At 43.6% G+C, this 27,845-nt stretch overlaps 1 protein-coding gene across 2 annotated transcripts in view; it reads left to right on the top strand.

Moving 5' to 3' along the window:
* LOC106609934 (catenin alpha-2) overlaps positions 1 to 27,845 on the top strand; it is a 756,904-nt gene that overhangs the window by 144,189 nt on the left and 584,870 nt on the right. For both annotated transcript variants that reach the window (XM_045722643.1, XM_045722644.1), the window contains exons 4-6: positions 15,987 to 16,153; positions 18,707 to 18,826; positions 23,844 to 24,110. In XM_045722643.1, coding sequence (XP_045578599.1) covers positions 15,987 to 16,153; positions 18,707 to 18,826; positions 23,844 to 24,110 — 554 coding nt within the window. The remainder of the gene's footprint in view (positions 1 to 15,986; positions 16,154 to 18,706; positions 18,827 to 23,843; positions 24,111 to 27,845) is intronic.

The raw sequence follows: 27,845 nt of genomic DNA, 5'->3' as shown, positions 1-27,845 counted from the left end.
TTGGCAGCAATTACAGCTGTGAGTTTTTCTGGGTAAGTCTCTAATAGCTTATCACACCTAGATTATGCAACATTAGCAAGCAAAAACTAAAGCATGACGCACCAGTGACTCGGTCAATAAAAAAGTGGTCAGATGATGCAGATGCTAAGCTACAGGACTGTTTTGCTAGCACAGTCTGGAATATGTTCCGGTATTCTTCCAATGGCATTGAGGAGTACACCACATCAGTCACTGGCTTCATCAATAAGTGTATTGATGACGTCATCCCGACAGTGGCTGTACGCACATACCCTAACCAGAAGCCATGGATTACAGGCAACATCCGCACTGAGCTAAAGGGTAGAGCTGCCACTTTAAATAAACGGGACTCTAACCCGGAAGCTTATAAGAAATCCCGCTATGCCCTCCGACGAACCATCAACAGGCAAAGCATCAATACAGGACTAAGATCGAATCGCACACCGGCTAAGACAATCGTCGGATGTGGCAGGACTTGCAAACTATTACAGACTAGGGAAGCATAGCCGAGAGCTGCCCAGTGACACAAGCCTACCAGACAAGCTAAACTACTTCTATGCTCGCTTTGAAGCAAATAACACTGAAACATGTGTGAGAGCATCAGCTGTTCCAGAAGACTGTGTGATCACGCTCTCCGCAGCCGATGTGAGTAAGACCTTTAAACAGGTCAACATTCAACAGACAGATTACCTGGACGTATACTCTGAGCATGCACTGACCAACTGGAAAGTATCTGACATTTTCAATCTGTCTGAGTCTGTAATACCAACATGTTTCAAGTAGACCACCATAGTCCCTGTGCCCAAGAACACTAAGGTAACCTGCCTAAATGCTACCAACTCGTGTCTGTAGCCATGAAATGCTTTGAAAGGCTGGTCATGGCTCACATCAACACCATTGTCCCAGAAACCCTAGACCCACTCCAATTTGCATAACGCCCCAACAGCCCCATGTGCAAGCACACCATGGCCGCTTCGCCGTTACAATGTAGCCAAGCTGTTTGTATCTGCCTATGCACCAAATGAAAAAGCACAGGATATTTGTGTCTTGATAAAACAGCTCTGCTTGCAGGCCTGGCTTAACAAGGGGGCAAAAGGGGCTTAGCCCCTTCAGCTGAAACATGTACCACCTCAGTTTTAGTTTTACATTTACATTTACGTCATTTAGCAGACGCTCTTATCCAGAGTGACTTACAAATTGGTGCATTCACCTTAAGATATCCAGAGGAACAACCACTTTACAATAGTAAATCTATATCTTTTTTTGGGGGGGGGGGTTAGAAGGATTTCTTTATCCTATCCCAGGTATTCCTTAAAGAGGTGGGGTTTCAGGTGTCTACGGAAGGTGGTGATTGACTCTGCTGTCCTGGCGTCGTGAGGGAGCTTGTTCCACCATTGGGGTGCCAGAGCAGCGAACAGTTTTGACTGGGCTGAGCGGGAACTGTGCTTCCGCAGAGGTAGGGGGGCCAGCAGGCCAGAGGTGGATGAACGCAGTGCCCTTGTTTGGGTGTAGGGCCTGATCAGAGCCTGAAGGTACGGAGGTGCCGTTCCCCTCACAGCTCCGTAGGCAAGCACCATGGTCTTGTAGCAGATGCGAGCTTCAACTGGAAGCCAGTGGAGTGTGCGGAGGAGCGGGGTGACGTGAGAGAACTTGGGAAGGTTGAACACCAGACCGGCTGCGGCGTTCTGGATGAGTTGTAGGGGTTTAATGGCACAGGCAGGGAGCCCCGCCAACAGGGAGTTGCAGTAATCCAGACGGGAGATGACAAGTGCCTGGTTTAGGACCTGCGCCGCTTCCTGTGTGAGGCAGGGTCATAGTTTTATGTCCCTATATAAAAATACACCAAACTGCTGTATAATTTGACCTTCAAGAAGATAGAGGATGCTTCCCAAATGGAACCCAGTTCAGTCCCTGGTCAAAAGTAGTTCACTATATAGAGAATAGGGTGCCATTTGGGAAACATCTTAATTGGTTTAATTGGCTCAATACTTTGCCCTGGCCAGACCCAATAACATCCAATCCAAAATGTTCACTAATTAATGGTTTGGTCTGGCGCCCTTGAAACAAAGTGGCATTTTCCTCATCTGCCCTTCAAAAGACAGCAAACATCAAACATATGAGTTATTTGAAAGTGGGTTTGAAGCCCAGAGGTGAAAACAATATATTTTTCATTTGCTCTTGCCTCCCCCTGGGTCTCATTTGGCTGGGGCTGGATTTGTCCAAGCCGGTCTAGTCGAAACCCTCTCCGTTTATGCAAATCAGATTCTATACAGGACCATTGGTTGCAAAATTCCGGTAACTTTCTCAAAATTCCCAGGCTTTCCAGAAATTCCTGTTGAAAGATTTTCGAAATCAGGAGGGAAATCGCAAGAAATGTACAGGAAATACACCACCGTAGTTGTAGCCTTGCCGCTATTGCCGACCAACCATTTCACACACACATCAGTGGCCCCATTACAAACTTACCCAAGCCTAGCATGACTGCTGACTTTTCTATCCGAGGAAATACCGTATTGCTTTGTTTTGGGGTTTGATTTACTTTAAAGTGTTTGGAATTGAAGTACAATAACTCATCATATGCAGACACAAACCCTCTAAATCACACTAAAGTTTTGGGGAACGTTTTACCGAGCATGGACTGTCGTTTGGCTTTCCGAATCCCAAAATCCAAAATCTAATTTCCCAGTGGTTAAGCGCTCGGCGGGTCAGAGTAATGGGGCGATCAAACGTTCCCTCTCTCTTGATGGATTAGAAGCAGAAGGAGACAGGGTGTGTGTGTGTGCCTGTGTGTATTTGTGTAAGAGAGGGAAAGAGTCGTATATTCCTCTGATTGATACCCATTAAGCTCGGGCCCTGGCCTTGGCTTTGGAGAATGTAACGATCCTGAGATGTTTACTCCACAGTCTCGCAACATTAATGCTTTGATTGTCCGTGGGCGGTAGCACCTCCGCCTCCGCAGTGTCGGAACACCATATAGGCTATAGAGGCTTGTTGAAGGCCCGTGATTCCATCATTTGTAAACAGATCACGCCGAAAGGCTGTGGCCCAATACAACCCTCGCAAATCTCCAATGTGTAACACCACGCCTCATTAAATAGTGCCCTGTTATCTATCGTCTTGGGAACGTTTCTTTTCAGGATGGCCAATGCTGTCTATAAAGTCACTTAGTTGTTTTCCTGCCTGCAAGTCAAGTCCCCTTCAACGGCTGAATGGAGTTCAATGAGCCCTGGCTCGAAGCTGATGTTTTCCTCCGTTCGGAATTGGATTGTACTGCATGTTCAATACTCAGATCAGCAGAAAGAGAAATGGTAGCTTACCACCGGCAGCTGTTGCACACACATTCATCATCCATCCGGCTCTCACCTCTACAGTTTCCTCACATTTCATAGTGTGCACTGCAGACAGACTTGACACTGTTGGCGTGGAGCCATTCCAGATCCATGAAATGGATCAGTGGCACACATGGCCGTGCAATTCCTCACTGAGCTTTGATCAAAGTTTCCACTTGTGCCTTTGTTAAGCCACGAGTGAGGGAGAAAGAGTGTGAATGAGAGAAATGGAATTGAAGGAACACTGACGTGGAGAAACAGGGAAAGAGGGAGAGGACAGACAAGCCAGAGTGTGTGGGCTCTGTGTGTGTTTAACATATGAATGAGTGTGTGTGGGTGTCCCACGTGTGTGTGTGTGAGTGTGTTTGCGTGTGCATTTATGTGTATGCATGTATGTGTGTGTGTGTGTGTGTGTGTGTGTGTGTGTGTGTGTGTGTGTGTGTGTGTGTGTGTGTGTGTGTGTGTGTGTGTGTGTGTGTGTGTGTGTGTGTGTGTGTGTGTGTGTGTTTGTGTGTGTGTAATATCCACCCTGCACAGCCAGAAGAGGACTGGCCACCCCTCATAGCCTGGTTCCTCTCTAGGTTTCTTCCTAGGTTTTTGGCCTTTCTAGGGAGTTTTTCCTAGGGAGTTTTTCCTAGCCACCGTGCTTCTTTCACATGCATTGCTTGCTGTTTGGGGTTTTAGGCTGGGTTTCTGTACAGCACTTTGAGATATCAGCTGATGTACGAAGGGCTATATAAATACATTTGATTTGATTTGTGTGTCCCACATACAATGCCTTTAAAAAGGATTCAGACCCCTTGGATTTCTTCCCATTTTATTGTCTTACAAAGTGGGATTCAAATGGATTTAATTGGCTTTTTTTTGTAAGCAATCTACACAAAATACTCTGTAATGTCAAAGTGGAAGATTGTCAACTACAAACACAAGGGAGCTTTTCGAAAGCCTCATAAAGAAGGGCAATGATTGGTAGATTGGTAACAATAACAAATCAGACATTGAATATCTCTATAAGCATGGCCAAGTTTATAATTAAGCTGTGGTTTATGTATTAAACCACCCAGACACATCAAGTTACAGTTGTCCTGATCTGTGCTGCAGGACAGGAAGGAAACTGCTCATGAGGCCATTACTGACGATGGATCAACAACATTGTAGTGACTTCACAATAATGATCTGAATGACAGAGTGAAAAGAAGACTGCAAAAAATATTCCCAAACATGCGTCTTGTATGACACAAGGCACTAAAGTAATACTGCAAATAAAACACAGCAAAGGAATACACTTTCTGGCCTAAATGCAAAGCCTTATGTTTGGGGAAAATCCAACACAACACATCACTGAGTAACACTCTTAAACATCTAGACGTTCCGCTAGCGGAACACCTGCTCCAATATCCAATGATAGGCGTGGTGCGAATTACAAATTCCTCAAAAATACAAAAACTTCAATTTTTCAAACATATGACTATTTTACAGCATTTTAAAGACAAGACTCTTCTTTATCTAACCACACTGTCCGATTTCAAAAAGGCTTTACAACGAAAGCAAAACATTAGATTATGTCAGCAGAGTACCCAGCCAGAAATAATCAGACACCCATTTTTCAAGCTAGCATATAATGTCACAAAAAACAAAACCACAGCTAAATGCAGCACTAACCTTTGATGATCTTCATCAGATGACACACCTAGGACATTATGTTATACAATACATGCATGTTTTGTTCAATCAAGTTCATATTTATATCAAAAACCAGCTTTTTACATTAGCATGTGACGTTCAGAACTAGCATACCCCCCGCAAACCTCCGGTGAATTTACTAAATTACTCACGATAAACGTTCACAAAAAACATAACAATTATTTTAAGAATTATAGATACAGAACTCCTTTGTGCAATCGAGGTGTCCGATTTTAAAATAGCTTTTCGGTGAAAGCACATTTTGCAATATTCTGAGTAGATAGCCCAGCCATCATGGCTAGCTATTTAGACACCCACCAAGTTTAGCCCTGACCAAACTCCGATTTACTATTAGAAAAGTTTGATTACCTTTGGTGTTCTTCGTCAGAATGCACTCCCAGGACTGCTACTTCAATAACAAATGTTGGTTTGGTTCAAAATAATCCATTGTTATATCCAAATAGCGGCGTTTTGTTCGTGCGTTCAAGACACTATCCGAAGTGTAAATAAGGGTCACGAGCATGGCATATTTCGTGACAAAAGATTTCTAAATATTCCATTACCGTACTTCGAAGCATGTCAACCGCTGTTTAAAATCAATTTTTATACCATTTTTCTCGTAAAAAAGCGATAATATTCCGACCGGGAATCTGCATTTAGGTAAACAGACGAAAGAAAATAAAGCACGGGGTCGACTCGGGCACGAGCCTGAGTCTCACAGTACTGTGACCAGCCACTATCCAAACGCGCTACTTTTTTTTCAGCCAGAGCCTGCAAAGCCACGATTCAGCTTTTTGCCGCCTTCTGAGAGCCCATGGGAGCTGTAGGAAGTGTCACGTAACAGCAGAGATCCCCTGTATTGGATAGAGATAATCAAGAAGGGCAAGAAATTGTCAGACAGGGCACTTCCTGCATGGAATCTTCTCAGGTTTTGGCCTGCCAAATGAGTTCTGTTATACTCACAGACACCATTCAAACAGTTTTAGAAACTTTGCAGTGTTTTCTATCCAAAGCTAATAATTATATGCATATTCTAGTTTCTGGGCAGGAGTAATAATCAGATTAAATCGGGTACGTTTTTTATCCGGCCGTGAAAATACTGCCCCCTAGCCATAACAGGTTAATTAAGAAATAAAATTATTTCACCTTTATTTAACCAGGTAGGCAAGTTGAGAACAAGTTGTCATTTACAACTGCGACCTGGCCAAGATAAAGCAAAGCAGTGTGACACAGACAACAACACAGAGTTACACATGGAGTAAACAATAAACAAGCCAATAACACAATAAACAAGTCAATGACACAGTAGAAAAAAAGAAAGTCTATATACAGTGTGTGCAAAATGCATGAGGAGGTAGGCAATAAATAGGCCATAGGAGTGAATAATTAGAATTTAGCAGATTAACACTGGAGTGATAAATGAGCATATGATGATGGGCAAATAGAAATACTGGTGTGCAAAAGAGCAGAAAAGTAAATAAAATAAAAACAGTATGGGGATGAGGTAGGTAGATTGGGTGGGCAATTTACAGATGGACTATGTACAGCTGCAGCGATCGGTTAGCAGCTCAGGTAGCTAATGTTTAAAGTTGGTGAGGGAAATAAAAGTCTCCAACTTCAGCGATTTTTGCAATTCGTTCCAGTCACTGGCAGCAGAAAACTGGAAGGAAAGGTGGCCAAATGAGGTGTTGACTTTGGGGATGATCAGTGAGATATACCTGCTGGAACGTGTGCTATGGGTGGGTGTTGTTATCGTGATTAGTGAACTGAGATAAGGCGGAGCTTTTGCTAGCATAGACTTATAGATGACCTGGAGCCAGTGGGTCTGGCGACAAATATGTAGCGAGGGCCAGCCGACTAGAGCATACAGGTCGCAGTGGTGGGTGGTATAAGGTGATTTGGTAACAAAACGGATGGCACTGTGATAGACTGCATCCAGTTTGCTGAGTAGAGTAATGGAAGCTATTTTGTAGAGGACATCGCCGAAGTCGAGGATCGGTAGGATAGTCAGTTTTACTAGGGTAAATTTGGCGGCGTGAGTGAAGGAGGCTTTGTTGCAAAATAGAAATCCGATTCTAGATTTGATTTTGGATTGGAGATGTTTAGTATGAGTCTGGAAGGAGAGTTTACAGTCTAACCAGACACCTAGGTATTTATAGTTGTCCACATATACTAGGTCGGAACCATCCAGGGTGGTGATGCTAGCCGGGCGGGCTGTTGCGGGCAGCGAATGGTTGAAAAGCATGCATTTGGTTTTACTAGCGTTGCAGTTGGAGACCACAGAAGGAGTGTTGTATGGCATTGAAAGGGCTAGAAGTATACAGAATGGTGTCGTCTGCATAGAGGTGGATCAGGGAATCACCCGCAGCAAGAGCGACATCATTGATATATACAGAGAAAAGAGTCGGCCCGAGAATTGAACCCTGTGGTACCCCCATAGAGACTGCCAGAGGTCCGGACAACATGCCCTTCGATTTGACACATTGAACTCTGTCTGCAAAGTAGTTGAACCAGACGAGGCAGTCATTAGAAAAACCAAAAACCAGTTCTATCTTGACAGAAAAAGTTGTAGTTGGGTATGGAAATCTCTGAATTTTTGGTGGCCTTCCTAAGCCAGGATTCAAACACGGCAGGGACATCAGGGTTGGCGGAGTGTGCTAAAGCAGTGAGTAAAACAAACTTAGGGAGGAGGCTTTTTCGATCACAGAAGTCTTTTTCGATCACAGAAGTCAACAAATGAGGGTGCCTGGGGACACGCAGGGCCTGGGTTTACCTCCACATCACCCGAGGAAGAGAGGAGGAGTAGGATGAGGGTACGGTTAAAAGCTATCAAAACTGGTCGCCTAGAGTGTTGGGGACAAAGAATAAAAGGAGCAGATTTCTGGGCGTTGTAGAATAGATTCAGGGCATAATGTGCAGACAGGGGTATGGTGGGGTGCGGGTACAGCGGAGGTAAGCCCAGGCACTGAGTGATGATAAGAGAGGTTGTATCTCTGGACATGCTGGTTATAATGGGTGAGGTCACCGCATGTGTGGGAGGTGGGACAAAGGAGGCATCAGAGGTATGATGAGTGGAACTAGGGGCTCCATTGTAAACTAAAACAATGATAACTAACCTAAACAACAGTATACAAGGCATAGTGACATTTGAGAGAGACATACAGCGAGGCATAAAGTAATCACAGATATTGATTGGGAGAGCTAGCTAGACAACAACGGGTGAGACAGCAACAGCTGATCAGCTGACGCAACAACAACAGGTAAAATGGCGATGACTGGGCAGAGAGGGTCGGTTAACTTGTTGGGGATAGGGGACAGTATTTGCACGGCCGGATAAAAAACGTACCCGATTTAATCTGGTTACTACTCCTGCCCAGTAACTAGAATATGCATATAATTGTTTGATTTGGATAGAAAACACCCTAAAGTTTCTAAAACTGTTTGAATGGTGTCTGTGAGTATAACAGAACTCATATGGCAGGCCAAAACCTGAGAAGATTCCAAACAGGAAGCGCCCTCTCTGACCATTTCTTGGCCTTCTTTGTCATCTCTATCCAAAACAAAGGATCTCTGCTGTAACGTGACATTTTCTAAGGCTCCCATAGGCTCTCAGAAGGCGCCAGAACGTTGAATGATGACTTTGCAGTCCATGGCTGAAAAACAGTAGCGCATTTGGTAAGTGGTCGATCTGAGAACAATGAGACAGGTGCGTGCGTGCACGTGAAGAGTCCATTTTACTTTCTCAGTCTTTGAACGAAAACAACGACTCCCGGTCGGAATATTATCGCTATTTTACGCGAAAAATCGCATAAAAAATTATTTTAAACAGCGTTTGACATGCTTCGAAGTACGGTAATGGAATATTTAGAAATTTTCTGTCACGAAACACTTCGGATAGTGTCTTGAACGCACTAACAAAACGCCGCTATTTGGATATAACTATGGATTATTTGGAACCAAGCCAACATTTGTTGTTTAAGTAGAAGTCCTGGGAGTGCATTCTGACGAAGAACAGCAAATTTAATCCAATTTTTCTTATAGTAAATCTGAGTTTGGTGAGTACCAAACTTGGTGGGTGTCAAAATAGCTAGCCTGTCATGGCCGGGCTATCTACTCAGAATATTGCAAAATGTGCTTTCACCGAAAAGCTATTTTAAAATCGGACACCGCGATTGCATAAAGGAGTTCTGTATCTATAATTCTTAAAATAATTATGTTTTTTGTGAACGTTTATCGTGAGTAATTTAGTAAATTCACCGGAAGTGTTCGGTGGGAATGCTAGTCACATGCTAGTCACATGCTAATGTAAAAAGCTGGTTTTTGATATAAATATGAACTTGATTGAACAAAACATGCATGTATTGTATAACATAATGTCCTAGGAGTGTCATCTGATGAAGATCATCAAAGGTTAGTGCTGCATTTAGCTGTGGTTTTGGTTTTTGTGACATTATATGCTAGCTTGAAAAATGGGTGTTTCTGGCTGGGTACTCTGCTGACATAATCTAATGTTTTGCTTTCGTTCTAAAGCCTTTTCTTAAATCGCACAGTGTGGTTAGATTAACGAGAGTCTTGTCTTTAAAATGGTGTAAAATAGTCATATGTTTGAGAAATTGAAGTAATAGCATTTCTAAGGTATTATAATATCGCGCCACGGGATTCCACTGGCTGTTGACTAGGGTGGGACGCAAACGTCCCACCTAGCCCAGAGAGGTTAACTACACACAGAGCCTGAGTTCGCGGCTGGGGCCGACAGATAAACAAAAAATAAACAGAATGGAGTACTGTGATTAATGGACAGTCCAGCAGGCATCAGCTATGTAGCCAAGTGATCATAGGGTCCAGGGGGTAGTAATAGATGGAACAGGGAAGCCGCGGAGTAGTCGCTACTATGCTAGCACGCGTGCGACACGTGGTTTAAAGTTAGTAGCCCGGGGCTAGTAGAAGCGTCTGCTCCGACGTCCAACGGAGGCAGGTTGAAGGCACAGCGGATGGAGTATTTGTTGGCAGACCAGTCGTGGTGGTGCGGCGGGGCGCCGTGTCGACAAAGGATCCAAGCCAGATGGCGAAAGAGGCATTGTAGTTGTAGTAATTTAGTTTGCTAGCCGCGAGATGCGCCTGGCTCACGGCTAACTGGTGCTAGCTTCGTGGCAGGGGCATTAGCCACTATAGCCACTCGATAGCAGCGGTGATCCGGTGCCATGGTCCAGAGCTTACAGCAAGGATCCGGTGGAGTAGTGGGTTCTAGCCATGTTTGGGTGGAGTCCCGGTGAACAACTGAGTAGGCCGGGAGGTGGGCCTTAGGGATAGATTCAGTACTAGGTAACTCGGTGGGTGCTAGCTAGCTGTGAAGATCAAGAGTAATGGTCCTGGGATTACGGCAGGAATCCGGCATTGTAGTGGAGAGACTGTCTGATACTGGTAGGCTGGCGAGTATTATCCAGGCTAAACAAAAGGGCTGGTATCTGTGCAGAAGGTAAAGGCCACTAGCAGTGGCTAACAATGACTACATAGCTTGTAGCTGGTTAGCTTCTGATGGCTAGGTGGTTCTTGCTATAAAAATAATTGCAGTTCCGCATCACATTGGGTGAGGCAGGTTACCGGAAGGTATAATTGAATTAAAATGGAAAAGAGACTGAAAATAAAATTCAAATATATACAAAAAAAGACGAAAAATACAAAAGTACACGAGAGGACGAACAAAACACGTCTGCACTGCTACGCCATCTTGGTTTATTTGTAATACTTTTGAATGGCACTGTACAGTTGAAGTCGTAAGTTTACATACACCTTAGCCAAATACATTTTAACTCAGTTTTTCACAATTCCTGACATTTAATCCTAGTTAAAATTCCCTGTCTTACGTCAATTAGGATCACCACTTTATTTTAAGAATGTGAAATGTCAGAATAATAGTATAGGGAATGATTTATTTCAGCTTGTATTTCTTTCATCACATTTCTAGTGGGTCAGATGTTTACATACACTCAATTAGTATTTGGTAGCATTGTCTTTAAATTGTTTAACCTGGGTCAAATGCTTCGGGTAGCCTTCCACAAGCTTCCCACAATAAGTTGGGTGAATTTTGGCCAATTCCTCCTGACAGAGCTGATGTAACTGAGTCCAGGTTTGTAGGCCTCCTTGCTTGCACACGCTTTTTCAGTTCTGCCCACAAATTTTCTATACTATTGAGGTCAGGGCTTTGTGATGGCCACTCCAATATCTTGACTTTTTTGTCCTTAAACCATTTTGCCACAACTTTGGAAGTATGCTTGGGGTCATTGTCCATTTGGAAGACCCATTTGCTACCAAGCTTTAACTTCCTGACTGATGTCTTGAGATGTTGTTTCAATATATCCACATAATTTTCCTTCCTCATGGTGCCATCTATTTTGTGAAGTGCACCAGTCCCTCTTGCAGCAAAGCACCCCAACAACATGATGCTGCCACCCCCGTGCTTCATGGTTGGGATGGTGTTCTTCGGCTTGCAAGCCTCCCCCTCTTTCCTCCAAACGTAACAATGGTCATTATGGCCAAACAGTTCTATTTTTGTTTCATCAGACCAGAGGACATTTAAAAAAATAATAATACAACCTTTGTCCCCATGTGCAGTTGCAAACCGTAGTCTGGCTTTTTTATGGCGGTTTTGGAGAAGTGGCTTATTTCTTGCTGAGCGGCCTTTCAGGTTATGTTGATATAGGACTCGTTTTACTGTGGATATAGATACTTTTGTGCCCGTTTCCTCCAGCATCTTCACAAGTTCCTTTGCTGTTGTTCTGGGATTGATTTGCACTTTTCGCACCAAAGTACGTTCATCTCTAGGAGACAGAACGTGTCTCCTTTCTGAGCGGTATGATGGCTGCGTGGTCCCATGGTATTTATACTTGCATACTATTGTTTGTACAGATGAACGTGGTACCTTCAGGTGTTTGGAAATTGCTCCCAAGGATGCAGCAGACTTGTGGAGGTCTAAAAAAAAATTCTGAGGTCTTGGCTGATTTCTTTTGATTTTTCCTTGATCTCAAGCAAAGAGGCACTGAGTTTGAAGGTAGGCTTTGAAATACATCCACAGGTACACCTCCAATTGACTCAAATTATGTCAATTAGACTATCAGAAGCTTCTAAAGCCATGACATCATTTTCTGGAATTTTCAAAACTATTTAACGGCACAGTCAACTTAGTGTATGTAAACTTCTGACCCACTGGAATTGTGATACAGTGAATTATAAGTGAAATAATCTGTCTGTAAACAATTGTTGGAACAATTACTTGTGTCATGCACAAAGTAGATGTCCTAACCGACTTGCCAAAACTATAGTTTGTTAACAGGAAATGTGTGGAGTGGTTGAAAAACTAGTTTTAATGACTCCAACCTAAGTGTATGTAAACTTCCGACTTCAACTGTATGTGTGCGTGTGTCCCTTGAATATTTATGTGTGTGTTCACACTTGACCTTTCACTGTTAATGGGAAAGCTCTCTCCTCATGAGGAAACAAATCAATCAGACTGAATCCCTGGCTGCCAATGGGACCAGGAAGAACTAGCTAACTGACCTTGAGCTATAGGACAGTACAGTAGACACAGTCACACCCCAGTGGGGGGGAACAGAAATCTCCACAATCCACATCACATTATGTCCCATTATAAGGTATAGACTACAGCAGGGTGTATGCGTCCCAAAGTTGCCCGAGTGAAAAGTAGTGCACTATAAAGGGGATCGAGTGCCATTTGGGAGACGGTGAGAGAGGATATTGCCGACACTGACAGGGCACTATTTTAGGAGATTAGAGTTGTAAATGTTGTCTGATTCTCTATTCGAAAGACTAATTCATGACAGTAACAGTCCTTTATTGAAGGATCAACCGCTACTTTGAATGTACGTTTGTTCGTGTCTTTTTAAGTTATATAGTCACAAGGAACAGTGTCAAGAACTACCATACGTGGAGCTTTTAATCTGAAAGCCCACTTCCAGTTCACCCATTTTAGGTTCCCACTGCCTGAAGATCATAGTGGCATTTTATTTGTTTTTCGTCTGGAGAAAAAGTGAAAAGATAGTTAACGTTCTCACTCTGTATTTATGGAGAATTCCGCCTGGCAAATGGAACAGGAGCCAGCAGGAGTACTGTGTGGAAAGAGACGTCCTTGCCAATAAACCCTTTAAGCTAAAGGTTATTTTAACAGTGTGCAGCCCGAGCCCCCATAAAACCTATAATCTTGTCTATAACCCTCTGAGTCCTATCGTCCAATCGTCTCCTCTATCACCTCTCATCTCCTCCTGATTCAATTATGGAAGCTGATTTCAGACTGCGGGGATTCACTAAGCCCACCAAACTGTCACACACACACACACACACACACACACACACACACACACACACACACACACACACACACACACACACACACACACACACACACACACACACACACACACACACACACACACACGCCTGTCTCATCACTGTCCTGGAAGAATGAGTTATGATGACTCACTTAAAAGTGTGTGTGTGTGTGTGTGTGTGATCTATGGATTTATCTGTACTTTTCATCAGGTGACATAAGCCACTGATGCCCCCCTTGGGCTTTAAGGGGTGACAGTCAATGTAATCAGTCTGTGGTTTATGAATGAGAAGGCCTCAGACAGAGAGAGCATTCCCTAGTGAGGCAAGCTCGGCTCTGTCTGAGGTTAGACTGTTCCCATATCTGTTTGTGCTGGTGTCACAATGACAATTAGAGTTGGCAAGACAGCACAAACAGATCTAGGATCAGGCTAGTCTGAGGTGACTCCTAATTACCTCTCTTGATCCACAGACTGGGGTTTACATGGGAGCCACTGTGGGATATACCACTAGTGCCAGCAGAAATAACTGCACTCTGTCTAGGACTATGCTATGGCTTTCCCTTACATGAACCAAGATGGTTTGCATTTTATCTGTCATACAGAATACTTGTTCTCTAAGGCAGACATATACGATGTACAGATAAAGTGTGATAAAGGAGTTACACACAAACACAACTCCTTCTCCTCTGCTCTCTGTTCTCTCTATGGATTCCACATGGTTTTCTGGGATACGTCACTACCACCTCCGGCCTCCTGTGGTTGTGTGGGCCATGCAAGAGGAGGTTACTGCTATGCAACCACCACCACAGGGCTCAAACAGGGATATTTTCAGCTCACCTCCACCACTCAGGAAGAGACAAAATGGTTTCCTGGTTTCCTATCGTGTTGATGTAATGTAGATTAAGATTGCGACACACTGCACACACGGAGGGAAGTTCAGGCTAGGAAGTCTACACTTAATGCTAAACGTGCAGTACAACACGTAAATACTGGTGTAGATACATGCACATGGGAATACAGTGCCTTCAGAAAGTATTCACACCCCTTTAATTTTTCAACATTTTGTTGTTACAAAGTGATATTCAAATTTATTTAATTGTCACTAGACAAAATGTATGAAAAATGAAACAGTAATATATCTTAATTCGATAAGTATTCAACCCCCTGAGTCAATAGTTAGAAGCACATTGCAAAACGCCAAACAAACTAAATTTCCAAAACAAACCACGTGCCCATGCAAGTCATTTGTTTATTTGACAAAATGCTCACAAAACTGTTAAATCCATTTATGATTATTATGAAGTATCACTTGTGTGTCCCAATCCTCATATTACTTTTGCATTAGTCTTCCAACAACATACGGGTGGAAACAGCGCAATAGCCACTCTAACTGAATAGGTTATATTCAGTAGCCTATATCCCCGGAATAGCCCCCTTCTCCCCTAATCTGTATCGGATGCGCTCATAAATGCGCTGCTACTCACAGAATGTTTCAGAGATCTCAAGTTGTGTAATGCTGCGTGCATTTCATCAAATGCTCGCAGTCAAACAACCATAGTTGAAAAAACTCAAGCATACCCATAACATGATGCAGCCACCACCATACTTGAAAATATGAAGAGTGGTACACAGTGATGTGTTGGGTTGGATTTGCCCCGAACATAAAGCTTTGTATTCAGGCCATAACGTTATTTTCTTTGCCACATTGTTTGCAGTTTCACCTTAATGCCTAATGCCTTGTTGCAAACAGGTTGCATGTTTTGGAATGTTTGTATTCTGTACAGGCTTCCTTCTTTTCACTCTGTCAATTAGGTTAGTATTGTGGAGTAACTACAATGTTTTTGATCAATCCTCAATTTTCTCCTATCACAGCCGTTAACTGTTGCAAAGTCACCATTAGCCTGAGAAGTTTCCTTCCTCTCCGGCAACTGAGTTAGGAGGGATACCTGTATCTTTGCAGTGACTGGGTGTATTGATACACCATCCACATTGTAATGAATAACTTCACCATGCTCAAATGGATATTCAATGCCTGCTACCAATAGGTGCCCTTCTTTGCGAGGAATTGGAAAACCTCCCTGGTCTTTGTGGTTGAATCTGTGTTTGAAATTCACTGCTCAAAGGAGGGACTTATATGTGTGGGTACAGAGATGAGGCAGTCATTCAAAAAACATGTTAAACCCTATGGGAAGTGAAAGTAGATAAGGATTAAAGGTTGTTAAAACAGAAAGAACTTGACGGATAAGTTTAGAAATTAATTCCCACTGATTAAGGTAAGGGTTAAGGTTTGGGAAGAGTTTAAAACAGAAACAAATGAAATAAGTAAAAAGGGGTGAACCTGCAATCCTTAGAACCGAAGTGTGTGGTTTTAGCCCTTCCTCTATATCCCCATCCACAACACCCTAGCAAGCCGCGAGCCTACTAGATGGTAATACATGCTCATGTTGCCCCTAGTGGAGGCTTCTCCCGATCTCCCGATGTCCTGGGGACCTGGAAAAACGTTGAATACTGAAGTCTATCTGGTGTGATATTTCTGCTGACCCTCCTCCAACCTCAGCCACATCTCACTCTCTCTCTCGCTCTCTTTCTGTCTCACTCTAATCCCCCTCTGCAGGTGATTCAATGCGCGTGGCCTCCCAGGAGTTTGCTGACGACCCTTGCTCCTCAGTGAAGCGCGGCACCATGGTGAGGGCTGCCCGCGCCCTGCTCTCCGCCGTCACCCGCCTGCTCATCCTCGCCGACATGGCCGACGTCATGAGGTTGCTGGCCCACCTGAAAATCGTAAGTAACTCATAGTCTACGACTACTCTATAACTATGTCCTTTTGCTCTTCTTCACTGATACAAGGGACACATCTCCATGGCCTTTAAGTGGCATCCGCTCCTTGTCTCATCCGGAATGGACAACACTAGACTATTGAGATTGAGATGCACCCCATCCCATGGGATTTATTCTGAAGTGATAGTGAAGTTTGTGCGTTGTCACCCCATGCTTCCAATGGCTTGATTAAGCACCTACGGTGGAACTTATGCATCTGAGTACAAACCTTGGTCTAGGACCCTATCATTCAAAGTCTGACAAAGTTTCTCTCGAGTAACCTCTTAACTTTTATTCAAACGCTGTGAACGACGGTGGTCTTTAAAAAGGCTGTTTGAAGTCGCTGTCGGTTAGTCTGCATATCTTTAAACGCGCCACAGAGAGGCTCCCCTACCAGCTACAAAGTCAGCTGGCCTTTGTAGATAGACCCAGCAGGACACACACACACACACACACACACACACACACACACACACACACACACACACACACACACACACACACACACACACACACACACACACACACAGGCACACACACTCACACAAACTCTCACGCGCGCGCACATGGACGCATGCACAAGTGCGCGCACACACACACACACACATACACACACTCCCAACCCCCGTAGAGTTTCAGGGTGAGCCAACCACTACTCTACCAAATTCCCCCCACACACACACACACACACACACACACACACACACACACACACACACACACACACACACACACACACACACACACACACACCTCTCCCTTCCCTTACTGTAAGTGAAAGAGCAAGGTGGCTAAAAATCGTAAGATAACACAAGGGCTTTCATATGCCTTTGGCGATCAACAGGGACATACTGTATATAGTCAGGCTACAGAATAGTCAGCAACTTCAGTAAGTACAGTAGAGTCACCGTGTCCTCTTAGTTAAGGGCCCTGGTCAGAGTAGTGCACTAAATAGAGAATAGTGTGCCATTTAGGATGCATCCAGGATACATATTTTCTCTTCACCTAGTATGTGGAAGAACACTGTATCAAAACACACTAGGAGTTCAAATGCCTTTGGTGATCCATAGAGGCATTTCTGGACATCTTCAGTGAGTAATGTCCCCATGTCCTGTCCCATCCCCTCCCCAGGGTATCCCAGCATGCCCTGCTCTAATCCACAGCGCCACTGATCACCACTGATCACCACTGAACCCTGGGAGCTTTACGTTCTACCTGGGCCGTACATTAGCATATAGATGAGCCAGAACCTCAGTAGTAGAACACACACACACACACACACACACACACACACACACACACACACACACACACACACACACACACACACACACACACACATAGGCACACAGGCACACACTCACACAACCTCTCACGCGCACACACATGGACGCATGCACACACACACACACACACTCACACACACACACACACACACACACACACACACACACACACACATGCACCTGATGTGATATCAGAGTCCACTGATGTATACCCGCTATAAGGAACAAGGAGATATCAACCACACGTACTGTACATGTCACACCGCTTGGATAGAAGTGTAATTAAGCCTATATGTTTACAGGACACATACAGATCACAAGTTAGGATTCTGTCTGTAGTGCTTTCATTGTGATCCAGTGCAGTGCTGGTACAACTGCCCAGACCTACACACACACTCTCAGACGGTTCATCTTCTAGAACATTTAGGGTGTCCCCGGGAGCCGAGAGGGGGCTTAACTCCAGTCTGTGCCTAAGCTTCTCATCAAAGGCCACTTACGAGTTATCTCTCTCTCTCTCCTTCTCTCTATTTCTCTCTTTCTTCTCTCTATTTCTATCTCTCTTTTCTCTCTCTTTCCTCTCTCTCTCTTTTCCAAAGCTCTCTCTCATTCTCCTGCTCTCTCTCACTCTCTCTTTCCAATACAGCCTCTGTCTGCACTTTCATAATGGCTACAGAAAGTAGTTTAGAATAAGAATGGACCTCCACATACAGGGATGCGGATCGCTAAAAGGGGACCATTTAAAAAAAAAAAATCACAAGTTAATGGCCACACACACAAAAAAAAGTTCTGGTAGCAATTACAAAGAAGTGAAAATTAATTTTGGTCCAGCCAAGCAAAGTGCCTTATTATTTTTCATACGGATGATTTTATTTGATCACCCTGTTGCAGGAGGCACATTTTAAACTTGTAGTGTATTTGAGGTTTAAAACAGGTTCTGAAGTTTTGTAATTTTCCCTTAGAAATTTCAGACTAGAGTTTTTTCAACCCCTACAAAAATGTCCATTAATTATAATCCATGTAATAATTCACATTTCATGTTGCTGGAGGATTAAATTGATGCTCAAATTGAGATCCTACATCTGTAGCTGAAGTTTTGTCTCTTAATGAAAATACTTAATGGAAAGCCGTAAGGTAGGCTAGCTATGTCCATAAACGTTTTGCAAATGTTAAATATCTGTGTCTCCATGTTTCCGTGCGTGCGTGTGTGTGTGTGTGTGTGTGCATGTGACAGGTGGAGGAGGCCCTGGAGGCAGTGAAGAATGCCACCAATGAGCAGGACCTTGCCAACCGCTTCAAGGAGTTTGGCAAGGAGATGGTGAAGCTCAACTATGTGGCTGCCCGCAGACAGCAGGTAACACACACACACACACACTCACACTACAGGTAATTGTCAAATATGTCATATTCCACACCAGGCTCCATGAGCTTGTATCACAGATAAATGGGAAACCAAGCTTTGCAGGAGACTGCACACATACACACACACACACACACACACACACACACACACACACACCTGTACCTCCAGCCCCTGTACCTCTAACCATCAGTGATGTGTTAAACCTCGAGACGATTAGATCCAGCCAGGGGAACTTTAAAGAGAAACCAGTATCGAGGCAGACGCATTAAAAACAGATAGAGACAGAGAGCCCTTCGGCTCTTACCAAGACACAGCGAGAACACTGATTCTCTATCATAGCAGGACATCACACGCACGCTTTCACACACACGCACAGAGCAAGCCGACATCACACCACTGCCTCTATAGCTAGCCTAGGGAGAGGGAAATGACTCTGCTCCCAGCACCAAGCTGGGCTCTCGGTCATAACCAAACGCCTTCTCCAAAGCACGTTTAAATGCTGAGCTGTATCCGTGACTGTGCCATAGCACACCGTTACTGACTGAGGAATGACTGAGGGTGCGTCTCAAATGGCACACTGCTTTTGAGCAGGGCCCATAGAGGTCTGGTCAAAAGTAGTGCACTATATACTTCCCTGACTTTTTGAGCTGTTTAGGAGGGATATCACACCTGGCACAGTCTCTGTTTTTCCTGCCGTTCAAAGTCTGGTTACGGGGGGTGGCTTGGGTCTAAAATGATTGTGTGAGCCTTGCGGAGGGCCCTGACCTTAAAGATCTCATCCAGGCCTGTCTGTTTGACTCCAGTACCTTGCTTGCTGTGGTGATAATCCTTCTCATCATATTTCTCTGGCTGACAGTGGTATTGCCAAACCAACAAACAGTACGAAAAGTTAAAATCCTCTCAATGAAAGATTTGTAAAACAGAGTCAGTATAGTACAGTCTACATTAAAAGATCCCAGCTTTTTGACAAAGTACAGTCTCTGTTGGCTCTTGTTGTAGATCAGGTCTGTACATTTACTCCACTGAAGCTTGTTGTCCAAGAGGACACCCAGATATTTGTATTCCTCTACAATCTCTATGTTCTGACATCTGATAGATGTTGCGGAAGTAGGTGTTGTACTCTTCCTGAAGTCTATGCACATCTCTTTGGTCTTATTGGTATTGAGGACCAAGTGTGATTCATCACACCACTCTACAAAGTCATTTAGGACCGGGCCATGGTGTTCCTCGTCATCATGCAACAGGCTGATCAAGGCAGGGTCATCAGCGAACTTAACGAGGTGTCTGTCAGGATGGGAACTAGTATAACTATTAGTGTACCAGATGTACAGGAGTGGGGACAAAACACATCCCTGAAGAGAGCCTGTGTTGGTGGTGCGTATGTCCGACACGTGGAGACCTACTTGTGACCGCTGGCTCAGGAAGTCCAACAACCACAAAACCAGCCCCACATTTAAGGAGAAGTCCTGAAAGTGTCTCTGTGCCAGAATGTAAGGCTGGATTGTGTTGAAGGCAGAAGAAAAGTCAACAAACAGAACCCTGACATGGGATTTGGCGTCCTCTAGATGTCTGTAGACCATGTTGAGGAGAGTACACCCTCTAGGTGCCTATAGACCATGTTGAGGAGAGTACACCCTTTAGATGTCTGTAGACCATGTTGAGGAGAGTAAGAATGGCATCATCAACTCTTCTGCTGGGCTGATAGGCAAACTGAAACGGGCCGAGGAGATTCTCGGAGGCGCTGAAAACATTACTTTTCACAATTTTCTCAAGGCATTTCATTACTAAGGATGTCAAGGCGACAGGGCCGTAGTCATTCAGCACATAGGGATTAGATGCTTTAGGAATGTGTATAATTATTGAGTTTTTCCACAGTACTGGCACATGTTGCTGGTCGAGGGAGGATTGGAAAATGTCACTAAAAACACCAGCCAATTGTTTAGCACAGTGCTTTAACACCTGTCCACTTATTTTGTCTGGGCCTGGGCTTTTGTGTGCGTTACGTCCCCTGAACAACTTTAAAACATCAGCCAGTTTGTAATGATGCTTCCATTGGTTTTACCTCCGACACAAAGTTGTCTGATTTCAAATCTTGAGAAGAAAACATTCAGTTTATTAGCCATGTTCTGGCCCTCATGTCTCCCAAGGACAGCATTGGTTTTTCCCCTGCCTACTGTATGTGGGGAGCGTTAGCCATGGATTTCATCCTTGGCCAGGCCACCCTTGAGTTTCCTGGGGAGAGGGTCCTCTCCACCCTTTGCTTGTATGTCTCCTTGTCCACCAGTATCTGTCTTTTGATCTCACGTTGTACATCTCTTAAAGCCTGTCTATCAACCTCAGCATAAACTGCCTTCTTCCTAGTAGTGATTTTAGGTGTTTTGATACCCAAGGCTTATTGTTAGGGAAGCTTTTACAGGTTTTAGCAGGCACAACTGACTCAACACAGAAGTTTACATAGTCTGAAATAACATCTGTGAGTTCATCAAGATCAGAGCTGCTGTCCTCAAATACAGCACCTCCCACATAGTACAGTCAAACCACCCCTGGAGACAAGTGATACTGTTGTCGTTCTCAACAGTTTTAACTGTGGGTTTCTCCCTCTCCAGGAGCCGACAGTAGGTTGGCCTGAGGTAGACCACATTGTGGTCTGATGTCCCCAGGGGAGGTCTGGTGGTGGCAGAGAAATCATTTGGTATTGTCCCATAGCACGAATCAAGAGTCTTATTTTTCCTAGTGTGACATTTCACATACTGGTGGTACGTGCGCAGGACTTTGTGCAAAGTACAGTTGTTAAAATCCCCTAAAATAAATGTGGTTGCGTCGGGGGAGATGGATTCCAGTTTCTGTGACAGATTATAGATAATCTCTGATGCTTTTGTTATATTAGCTTTTGGGTGAATGTACACAACGGTAACAAACAATTGAGGGAACTCACGGGGCAGATAGTAGGGTCGCAGTGACACAGAAAGCAGTTCAATGTCGGGGGTACAGAGTCTCTTACCAGGATGGATGTACACCACTGGTCCCTGACAAGCAGGCAGACGCCCCCGACGTGATGTTTCCCTGTGACGGTCAGATCACGGTCCTCTCTGACCTAGAGTGATTCCCATATAGGGAATAGGGTGCAATTTGGGACACATGCTGAAAGAGTTGAGCTGCCGTCTCTCGGTTGATTGACTCACATCTCTCTGTCCCTGGAAATGCCTCTTAAACATGGACCATGGAATAATAATTTAGAATTCAGGGGAAATTATTCATGTCTTTGAGTGCTTTCTTAAAGCTCCACTAAGTTTGGGTACTTTTTGGAAGTGGCACATAGTTGAGGGAATGCTTTTTACCTTTCTTAGAAGTAAATAGGATGTGTTAAGTGAGAACACTTAATAATGAATATGTCGAGTTTTGACAGGAAATCTGTAATAAATAATGTGTTATGCGCTCAGTCGAACTGTTGGGTCACGCAAGGTGCGCTGTTCAAGGGGACCGACTTGACATAAAATAACTTTCTTCATATCAAGAAGGTCTGCCTATCAAGGCTTTATGGTGTTTGAATAGAATATGAGTAGACATATCGAAGGAAGCCCATGCAGTTAAAAGTCTCAAGGTTCAACTTTCAATCAACACATATCTTGTGCCCACAATAATGGTATGTGACGATTCATTTGAGTGTGTTTAATTAAATATTCAGCCTTCGTTTGGATAGTATCCCGAGGGTCAGACCAGATGTCAAATCCTCTCTAACTGATTTCAAGCAAAGTGAAAGTACCCTTTGAACAAAGTTATAGTACCTCTAACTTTTCAAATCAATTCCAATACTGCTACAAAACAAAAGTAAAATGAGTTTTGTATGTTAGTAAAATTCTGCAGGTTTGCTATATAACCTGTGCTGAGGTCTGGTCTGAGTATATGCAGCATGTCCTAACACATATACAACATTTCCTAAATCGTATATAACATTTCCTAAACAGTATACAACCTTTCCTAACCAATATACACTGAGTATAACAAACATTAGAAACACCTTTCTAATACTGAGTTGCACCCCCCCCATTTTGCCAGCAGAACAGCCTTAATTTGTCGAAAGCACTCCACAGGGATGCTGGCCCATGTTGACTCCAATGCTTCACACAGTTGTGTCAAGTTGGCTGCATGTCCTTTGGGTGATGGACCATTCTTGACACACAGGAAACTGTTCAGCGTGAAAAACTCAGCAGCGTTGCAGTTCTTGATGCAAACTGGTCTGGCACCTACCACCATACCCTGTTCAAAGACCCTGAAATATTTAGTCTTGCCCATTCACCCTCTGAATGGCACACATACACAATCCATGTCTATATCGTCTCAAGGCTTAAAAATCCTTCTTTAATCTGTCTCCTCCCCTTGATCTACACTGATTGAAGTGGATTTAACGAGTGACATCAATAAGGGATCATAGCTTTCACCTGGTCAGTCTTTGTCTTGGAAAGACCAGGTGTCCTTAATGTTTTGTATACTCAGTGTATAACATTTCCTAAACAGTATACATTTCCTAACCAGTATATAACATTTCCTAAACAGTATAGATTTTAGAAACAGTATACATGTCCTAAACAGTATACAACATTTCCTAACCAGTATATAGCATTTCCTGACCAGTATATAACATTTCCTAAACAGTATACATTTCCTAACCAGTATATGACATTTCCTAAACAGTATACATTTCCTAACCAGTATATAACATTTCCCAAACAGTATACATTTCCTAACCAGTATATAACATTTCCCAAACAGTATACATTTCCTAACCAGTATATAACATTTCCTAAACAGTATACATTTCCTAACCAGTATATAACATTTCCTAAACAGTATACATTTCCTAACCAGTATATAACATTTCCTGACCAGTATATAGCATTTCCTGACCAGTATATAACATTTCCTGACCAGTATATAGCATTTCCCAACCAGTATATAACATTTCCTGACCGGTATATAACATTTCCTAACTCCCCCGTCTCGCCTTCAGGAGCTGAAAGACCCCCAGTGCCGGGACGAAATGGCAGCTGCGCGTGGTGCCCTGAAGAAGAACGCCACCATGCTCTACACGGCCTCGCAGGCCTTCCTGCGCCACCCGGACGTGGCGGCCACGCGCGCCAACCGCGACTACGTCTTCAAGCAGGTGCAGGAGGCCATCGGGGGCATCAGCAGTGCCGCTCAGGCCACCTCGCCCGGCGACGAGAAGCACGGCCACGCTGGCATCGGCGAGCTGGCCGCGGCCCTCAACGAGTTTGACGTGAGTATCATAACCTATTTCGCTCTTTCGCTCTCCCCAGCCCCATGATAAAAGTCGGGAAGCGTTGTATGGAGTTCTATGGAGTCTGCAAGACTGTGGGTCTGGCTGGGGTGTATTTATAAGGCTGTTGCCCAGGTGGGTCCCAGGCAGTGGTTTCCCTTTCCTTTCCTTCCTCTCTTTGATGACCGCTGCCTCGTCTCTGCGCTCTGTGGCTACATCACAAGTATTAGCCTTGTCTCTATGTGTTTTCCAAAAAAAGGGCAACCGTTCTGGCAAAACGGATTTGAAACGGACTCCTGTATTGTATTGATACACTTTTCAGGTGAACGCGTTTGAGTGTTTGACAGTTGTACAGAGTACTTTAAACTTGATCTACTCCACTGTACTGTACACCCATGGGCTTGCACATTGAATGTACAGTGAATGCCACTGACTAACATTACCACTGAAACCATCCAGTGATATACACTCACCTTCTGTCATCACATGTCCCCAAAGCCTCTAAAGATATGGAGTCAGAGAGACTTTTGCCTTCTTTTTCGACAAACTGCTTGGGTTGTCTCTGTTGCCTTGGCATTCACAACCCATTTTTTGACACCCTTTTAATTACATACAACATGATGAATTGCTACCTGCAACCACAGCCGACAATTATATCAGACCATGAATTATTCAACTAACATTTGCAAAGGGAGAGAGTCACACAGGCGTACTAACACATGCACACACACACACCCACACAAACACTAACACATGCACACACACAAACCCACACAAACACTAACACATGCACACACACACACACCCACACAAACACTAACACATGCACACACACAAACCCACACAAACACTAACACATGCACACACACACACCCACACAAACACTAACACATGCACACACACATGCACAACACACACACCCACACAAACACTAACACATGCACACCTACACACCCACACAAACACTAACACATGCACACACACAGACACACCCACACACGCACAACACACACAGACACACGCACAACACACACAGACACACGCACACACTTCCGTTTCCCACCTCAGGTGTGTGTGACTGACTTTCCCATATTCATCTCTTCAGTCTTTTGATTCCCCAACATAGCCTGCAATACCACACATGCATATTGTCTGTTATTTTCTTTGTGATGATATTATTAACAGTAACTTTGACAGATGACTTAATTCACCTGCGTATGGCTGGGCATTTTCAAACATCGCTATTTGATCAAAGGATTATTCTGAGGCAGGTAATTTACAAGCTTAAAAAATGCCACATCAGCAGATAAGTCAATGTACATTATTGTGAATGTCCTATCTAGTGTACTACTTTTGACCAGAGCCCTATGATCACTATATAGGGAATAGGGTGCCATGCAACCCTGCTGTTTTCATTCATCTCTGTATGTGATCTTTAAATAAACTTCCCTTTAAGTACACACACTGGCAGCACTGGAGGAATACATAGATTACAAGGATGTTTCTAAATATTATTACTAACCTGTACATTCCAGAATGGTATATTCCAGAATGGGTTCTGCTGCTTAGAGAAATATGACTAAATGCTGTCACCTAGTGGCCAATGACTATAAATACACAGTAGACTGATAATTGATAACAGTGGATTGAATTCAGAGCAGTGCCCATCTCGGAGTAGGAGTGCTGATCTAGGATCAGCTCCCCAATGTCCATGTCATCTTATTCATTATGATCTAAAAGGCTAAACTGCTCACAGATCTATACTCAAGACTCTGACAGACTTTATGAATAAGGGCCCGGCACGTGCTGTGAAATTTTAGAGCGGGACTGTTTGTTGTTATACTGACAATACATGGACTTTGATTACGGCTTTGATTAAATTAAAACGCAATTCAACATTCTTCATGAAATATTTTGCCATTTAGCAGATGCTCTTACCCAGAGCAACTAGAATGAAGTGCCTTTCTCTGCATTTCAAACCAGCGACCTTTTGGTTACTGGCCCAACGTTCTTAACCGCTAGGCTACCTGCCACCACGTTTAAGTTACATACTAATAAGCAGGCAAAATATTTTGAGGGAAAATATTGAAAAAGTCATAATGTCTGATGTCGCTGGTTTGATTGATTGGGCATGTATTATTGACATTATAGTTAGAAGCGTGGCTTTGAATACGTTAGCAGCTTTTAATGTGTTTCTGTTTAATTGATCTGATAGCGTTCCGTATCATGAGGGTATTATGCCTGACGTGTAAAGTGGTTGTCTCAGATTTAATTAGGTTGTAGGGCAACAACAACAAAAAGATCACTTGTGTGTTATCCTTTGGGTTGGCTAGCATACCATGTGGTTTGTGGTACTGTTAAGGCATCTGCATGCTTCCCACCCGGAACAGCTCGGGAACAGTTTGTGCATGTACTACGACAACATTTTGTGACATTTCTGTTTGTTTTGGTCTTCGGCAAGAGCTTTTTTTTCAGCTGTTTGTGCTCTACATTTTTCTCGAGGTAAGCCGAAGTCTGATAGCCGAAGTCTACGCCCCTTTGTCGGTCAACAGTAGGGATTCTTCAATAAAGTCTGTCGTTATTCAACGAGAAACGACTCGTTTTCATTCACGTTTTTTTCACTTGAGAAACACCTGCACCAAACATCTTAGTTAGATGTAAAATTGTACGACTAAGATCTCCTCTGCAAAAACATCAAAATGAATGACAGATTTATTGAGTTATCTTACATGGATTCTACAGCGTCTCAAGATGGACAAACAGTACTATTGCCACGACTTTCTCGTTTTTCAAGGGAACTTAATATGCAGACCACAGGAGGCTGCTTAGGGGAGAACGGCTCATAATAATGGCTGGAACGGGAGCGAATGAATTGGCATCAGTTGGTATTTGGTATTTGGTTTGATTGGTATTTGATACCATTTCACATATTCCGTCTCAGCCATTACCATTGTCCCCAATTAATGTGCTACCAACCTCCTGTGATGCAGACACCTTTACAGGGTATGATGTGCTGTATATAGACTACAGGTAGACCGTTAGGTGAATTTCATTTGTATTATAGTGACCCCATGTGGCGAAATTGAGAATTGCAAGCATGTCTATATGCCTGTCACTCAACACCTGTAATGTAGGTGAGGCTAACACTTGCTTACATATATCAAAGGCAAGGCCTAAACATCACATTGAATTTATTTGATAAACATTTTTCAAATGGTGGTGAATATATAGCCTGGTCCCGGATCTGTTACGGTGCTATACAGGCAACTCATGTGGTCATTGGCTATACAGAACAAACATATCTATAAATCTCTATGTCTGGAAATACATGAGTTGGCATGTTGACAGTGTTTTAATTTCCGATTTTATTTTCATGTTTATAGATACTGGCCCTTTTTGTACATCACGTTGATGTCCTTTTGAGAAGGTATGCAGTTTTAATCAGAAGATCAGGCTCGATGACAAGATTGGCACAAAGAATTTTGGCAACGGGATTAACCCTATTAATACGTTCGTATATCCCAGCTGCCAAAGTACCTCCAAAAGGGCGATTAAGGTCAGAGGTAAATGCCAAATTGATGGTGGAAACCTCATAATTACAGTATGCCTGTTACTGTCTGGAAATGTTCGTACATTTTCTATCAATAAATCCATTGGAGCAGCGGCATGCTGCAATGGAGAAGGACAGAAGGGTAGGAGCCCTCTCTTTCAGGTATGCATAATAATTAGAGAATT

The sequence above is a fragment of the Salmo salar genome, chromosome ssa08 (genome assembly GCF_905237065.1).
Source record: "Salmo salar chromosome ssa08, Ssal_v3.1, whole genome shotgun sequence".
Lineage (NCBI taxonomy): Eukaryota > Metazoa > Chordata > Actinopteri > Salmoniformes > Salmonidae > Salmo > Salmo salar.
The sequence above is the reverse complement of the archived record's forward strand: the minus strand, read 5'-3'. Positions and strand labels throughout refer to the sequence as shown.